This window comes from Cupressus sempervirens, chromosome 3 (assembly GCF_028749045.1).
Source record: "Cupressus sempervirens isolate cs-2001-9-10 chromosome 3, ASM2874904v1, whole genome shotgun sequence".
Taxonomy (NCBI): domain Eukaryota; kingdom Viridiplantae; phylum Streptophyta; class Pinopsida; order Cupressales; family Cupressaceae; genus Cupressus; species Cupressus sempervirens.
In genome coordinates this window covers 107269879-107276107 of record NC_143120.1, presented here as the reverse complement: position 1 = coordinate 107276107, position 6229 = coordinate 107269879, and the positions used below count along the sequence as shown (strand labels likewise).

Here is a 6229-nt window from a genome sequence, read left to right as displayed (position 1 = left end):
TTTCAATGCCTTAGCATTTAATACTAGAAAACACAACCCACATTATTATTCTCAAATCAATAATATGGCTTAGTCTTTATTTGTGTATGTTTGATTAGATTAACTTTGGTTAACTCTAAAAGAAGTTTCTTTTATATTTATATTTATGTTTAATGAACCTAATAAATGCTATACAACCTAGTCTTCTTGTAGGATTTATTATTCATGTTAGGGTTCCTTAGATCTATACTTTTATGATATCTACATCTCAATTTTATATTTTAATTTTTTTGGCACGATCATTTCTTCATTGATTTTATATGGTTACATATGTTTCTATTATTTTATTTGTGAAATACTTTTACGTACTCTATACTCCTATTTGACAATCATATTAGGATTTCATTTTCATATTTGATACATCATAGAAAATCATAGTTTTTAGTAAGAAAGTCTTTTGTTATCTTATGTTAATACCATAAGTTACTTATGATTCTAATCTTTCTTTGAGTTAGTTTTTGTCTAAATCCTGACATGGCCAAAAGTTAAGCCAATGAAACTTGTTTTCATATTTATATTGAGAACAATGATGACTATGACCATAAAGCTCATTTAAAAATTTGGAGCTTTGCAAGAAAAAAGAAGAAGCTTGTTTATTAATTGTATTCAAGAAAACTATCATATATTAGTATCATATTGTTGTTTGTGCATTGTATTTGTTTAACTATCATACATTAAATTTAAAAATCTAAAACTTTGGTGTATATTAGTACTTTTTAGATTACAATATCACGAAAATGGTTATAATAGAAAACTGAATGAAATTAATAAAATTATCTAAAATAGTACTAGATGCAATAAGTTTGGCTTTAAAACTACAAAATTGAATACTAAAATAATACCATTATTTATTTTAGTGATAGAAAAAATCTCACTATCTCACTCACACACACATATTGATGGAGGGTTCATATCTACAAGGCAAGGAGGCCTACGACCTACCAATCAACGAAGGCCACCACATAAATGATTTAGGAATCCGATACGAGCCCACTTGTGTCTGAAATCTCTTCGGCTTAGAGCCAAAAACAAGCATCCGCACCGTCAAGATCACTTAGGACATGATCCTAGTCTCATCTGTTATGATGTCGGAGCCTTGCACTCAATAAGACTTGATCCCTGGTAGACTCTTTGTGAGCTATTCGACTTTACCAATAGACCAAGAACCTATTGAAAAATTAAACCTTTATTAATATAGGCAAGAAGTTAAAATACAAGACATGTAGGAGGTCTACATAAAGCTTAGGAAATAACAGTGGAGGCCTGCACGCTAAGCTCTCAGGAACTTTTCATTTGCTATAGATTTTGAAGATTACAGCGGAGAAGAAAATAAGAATATCTTTAATTGGTTTTTGTTTTTAAGAAATTAATGAAAGAAGACTTTTTATAGCCTAGAAGATTATTCGAATAATCTGTAGATGGGTGTGCAGATAGTTTACAGTAATATGAGGTTTTTGTATTCTTTGAGCGGCCGCTATGCAGTCACAAGAATAGCCATTCAATGAAGACTTAACAAGACTTACTATATCATATATACTATGAGATTATGATCTTTTAAGAATACAAATTCTCCACTATGGTTACCAATGGTCACCAATTAGAATCATTATGAAAAAGATCGAGAGCATCTTCCTTCCCCTGCACATAATACTCAACAACAGCCTTCATAATAATAAGCTTATCTGGATGAAAATTGATGTGGACAACTGGTTTAATGCTGGCCATTTCTGGATCATTTCTGAATCTTGTAAATAGAACTTTGCTATTCAAAAACTGATGATAATCCATTGTCCTTCTTGATGCATGAAGCCCATCATAACCAGGGTAAGATGGGAAAAAGAGCTCCTCATTGAAGACTGCCTGATCCCATTCTTTCTCCTTGAAAAGCCTATCAGCAACTCGATCCAAAAGCTCAATTGAAGGGATTGTAGGACGAATGTATAAAAATTGAGAATTGTAAGCCCAAACCCTAATTGTGTGGTCATAGCGACCCCAACCCATTGAAGGATCATCAAAAACATCATCATACCCATAAGCTTGAAGATCTGTGTAACCATCGGTCATGGATTCCACATCACGATCCCTGTGAAGAAAATGAAATGGATTCTGCAGATAAACAATATCTATGCCAGATAGCAGAACACTGTACCCTAGCTGCAAAAACTCCCTCAAAATCTTGAATTTTACAGCTGAAACAGCATGCTTGTTTCCCTGTAAGTAGCTCAGTATTCTTTCATTTGGATTTCTTCGATACACTGGAACATCATTTGATTTGCACAAGTCCACAATGGAGTCATCTAATGCAACAACCAGATAATTTGTAATGTTAGCTCTCTTAATGCCTCCAAACCATAGCTTCAGCATGTCCTTCAAATTGGAATTGGCAATGCCGATTATGAGCTCCTGGTTTAGTGCAACATTCTGAAGAAGTTGGGCCAGTTTGGGATTGATTGATTCATCTGGGAGTAGTGTAGGATTTGTTCTCAAGCTTTTCACAGTCCCCATTGGCCCTGCCTTCACTTGGGCACCCAAGGGCAAAAACTTAATTTGGCTACTTTGTTTTATTTGCTCTGCTTGCTGGACCTTCAAGTTCAGCTCTCTTGCTTGTTTTCTCAGCTTGGCATTGGCTAACCTGAGTGTATGTAACTCTGTTTCTAGATGATTCACTTGCTCTGCATCTTCAAATGATAACAGCACCTAAACTCCAGGCCCAAAAAAGGTTTTTTAATCATTATGAACACAAGATAGACCTATTAATTTGGCTGTTGTTTCAGGCAAACATAAAGAAACAAATTTACATCATAAACACAAATTCTAAAAGCCAAATTAATGGCTTTCACACCATATTCAGGAAGGAAACACCCAAAACAAAGAGTTTTTATTGCATGGATCTTATGGAACAAAGTTTGAGAGAGCGGGATGTGTTGAGAGTGATGAGAGAATTCAAGACAATGAATTTGTTTTGTTATCTGTTGTAGAGATTCATGTTCATATTATCTCAGTTGAAGATTAAGACTGAGACATGTCTATTCCACTAAAATTATTAGAACATTGATTCTGACATTATCCCTTATATCATACTTTGAAATGTTTGAACATTAATAAATTGTATAATTAAGAAACATACTATCAACCATACCAATCATGTTCAATTAACGAAACTACAATCCTTAATCTTTTTCTTTGTTTTCATTACCCCTACATCAGACACTGGATTTTGGCAACTCAAAACAAATGACCTTTGAGATTTCCTTTAACCAAACTACCATTAAAAAAAAACAGCAATGCATTTGGCCATTGCAAAAAGCCAGAAACATGTTTTTAAAAGTATTTCGAGTACTTTCACAAGTGACAAATTCAAGAGCGCTGAAATAAGGGGTTTTCTGGGAATTCAATGAGCTTTTCTTTGAACAAAAATTCTGTAGATATAGTATATTCAGAGGACGTTGGTTTTCTACACTTCTTTCCACAAAATAATGTCTTTTGAAAGATGAAAAAGGAATTCTGGGAATTAAATCAGATTAATTTTTAACTGATAATCTATGCAGAATATGAATTAAGGGATTGAGAAAACGTTGATACTCTATAAAGATTTTTTTTTTAACAGAAAGCAACGTTTCTAAAAGAACAGAGACAAGAACAGGGGCTTTTTGGCCAAAGATGGATACCTGCAATGAGACGTGGGAGATGGCATTTGAAACATACTTTGGTGCTGAAGACGGCGAAAATTGATGGGGGTAAAGATAAGCCCAGATTAGCACAATTAGAATTCCTGCTGCAACTGAAACTGCTAATCTTGAACCCCACAAAGGTGATCTAGTCAGCCCATCTTTTCCTCCACTCATCATTTTTTTGGGACTTATCCAATTGTGTGCCTTAAAAACCTCGAATCCTAACAAGGATTCTAAGTAGGACCTTGGTTCCTCAATTGGGTGTTATTGAGATATAGGTTTGGAAGACAGAAAAATAGCAGGATAATGAATTTCTCTGAGAGAACATTCATAATGAGTTATCAGGAGCAAAGTCATTGCATATATAATCATACTAGAGCACACGATCGTATTTTAAAATCATTAAACAGTTTGATAAATTCAAAGGATACAAATGAATTAAAGAAGAAAAGTTAGCAGAGGATGACAAAAATAATAGATAATTACAAAAGTTTATAAGTCAAACCCATTTAAAACATAGCAAAATGACGAGGTTGATGAATACACTTGTTAATAATTGAGCGATCCAAGAGATTTTCAAAGGTACAGATGCCACCTACAAGGTTGAGCTCCATTCGTTCCACCCAATTGAATGTAGGTGCATGTGGACTCCCGTCCATATATTTGACAGGAAATTTGTCCAAGTGTAGGTAGATTCAATTCATAGGGTGGTTTGACTCAAGGGACAGATCTTGTGAAGGTGCCTTCTGAGTACTTTGTGAAAATGAAACATTGACACTACTGCAAATTGCTTAGTTGTCAGATTGTTATATTTGAAGTATATTATTCTAGTTTTACAATTATCAATCATTCAACTTGATGGGAAAGTTGAGATCTCTTAAAAAATTTATATTGCAATTAGGGGTTAATGTATTTTTAATATAATCTAAGGCTTTTGAAATTTCATACATTACAAAATTCAGCTATTTTTATCAAATTTTCAATGACTTAACTTTTTTAATCTAATTTTTTGGAAAAAAAAATTATTTTTAAAATGTAGTTTCTCAAGTATTAGTTAGTTTCTAAAGATCTATCATTAAAAAAAACCAATTACATAATTCAAAGATTTCTTGATGTCATATTGTTTTTCTAAGCACAAGTTTCTATTATTATTCAACATTTACTGTAGGATCTTTTTGCTTTACATACTTGTGATCATTATTTTTGTCTTTTTAATGAGCCTCAAATGTCATTAGTTTAGAAGTTGATGTTCCTTTTGAAATTTAATAGCACAATAATGAGTGACCTAAGAAGTTTATTCCTAAAGTCTTCCATGAGGTATATCTTTTAAATCACATTAAAAAGGTGGTAGTTCCCATCTCAAAATTTGATAGCAATTACTAATGACTTGAAAAATATATTTAATTGGATTGTGTTTGTTTGGAGGGTTCCCCTTGCAAGCATGCTTAGAGAATGAGTGACCAATGGTGGATGTAATGTCCCCATCTTTTTAGCATCTCAGTGGAGTTCTTAGCCTTGACATTCTCTGAAGCCTAAGTGGAGATATAAGGAGAAATTGATTAAATTGATTTTTATAAAGTCATTAGATAAATTCAAATAAAAAAGATGACTTTATATTTAATTAATTTAATTTTCTAGAGAGTTTATTAATTATTGGAAAGGGGGAAGCTTCTAGTAATTTAATTTTCCAAAAGCACAATTAATTATTGTATTGCAAGGGAGAAGCTTCCAGAGAGTGCATTAATTATTGGAAAGGGGAAAGCTTCTAGAGAATGCAATTAAATAAAATTTTATTTCCTTCTAGAAGGGTGAAGGAAAAAAATAAATAGAGTTGAGAGCTTCATTGCTTATCATCCAATTAGTGTGAATTGCATTTGATAAGAACATGGGAGAAGAAATTAAGGTTTCTAATTTTAGTCAGCCATTGGAGAATGTCAACTCTCTAGTGTTGCAACCATTTGAAGTGGTGAAATATCCACTAAATTTGATAATCAAGAGAGCTTCATTCTGGAGTTCTATTTGTGCTTAAATTGGAGAATAGATTTTGGTTGCTATAGTACACATGCATGATGTCACGCTACAATATTTATGTTTGATTCATTTCCATTCTTGGGCATCACTATTATCAGATTCCTCTTGCAACTATTATTAGTTATCATTATAATTTCTAAGCATATGGTTTTGCTGTGATAATTCAGAATCAGACTTTGGCATTACTATAGTCATTATTGTAAGCCTATGAGAATGAATTCAATAAAGGAGATACATGTTGCATACAAAATGTCCATCTAATAGCATATATGATCAACATAATAGTTGTATGTCAATTGTTTGTCAAAATGTCAGTTGGCTGTAGGTATGCATTTCATATGCATTGAAAATACCAAAAGAATTGCACTTGCATATTAGTTCATCGTAGGAGGCATTGTAATATCATTCTAAATTTCTTAGCTTGGAGAAGCAACATACATGTGTTTGACAATATTCCTTGAGCTAAATTTAGACAGTTTGGGCAAGGG

General features: G+C 32.7%; 1 protein-coding gene across 1 annotated transcript; it reads right to left on the bottom strand.

The window, feature by feature from the left end:
* Positions 1 to 1377: 1377 nt before the first annotated feature.
* Positions 1378 to 4045, bottom strand: LOC149565009 (arabinosyltransferase RRA2-like). Its single transcript, XM_089816998.1, has 2 exons — positions 3708 to 4045; positions 1378 to 2736 (listed from the first exon to the last, which is right to left on the bottom strand). Exons 1-2 carry the CDS (start codon positions 3885 to 3887, stop codon positions 1630 to 1632), a joined length of 1287 nt encoding a protein of 428 aa, XP_089673124.1. The 5' UTR covers positions 3888 to 4045; the 3' UTR covers positions 1378 to 1629.
* Between the last annotated feature and the right edge of the window lie 2184 nt (positions 4046 to 6229).

Excerpts from the sequence above, each read along its gene's own strand:
- LOC149565009 (XM_089816998.1), bottom strand. The coding sequence starts at position 3,887 with ATGATGAGTGGAGGAAAAGATGGGCTGACTAGATCACCTTTGTGGGGT. Across the intron at positions 2,737-3,707 it reads TCTCCCACGTCTCATTGCAG|GTGCTGTTATCATTTGAAGA; the intron begins GTATCCATCTTT and ends CCTGGAGTTTAG.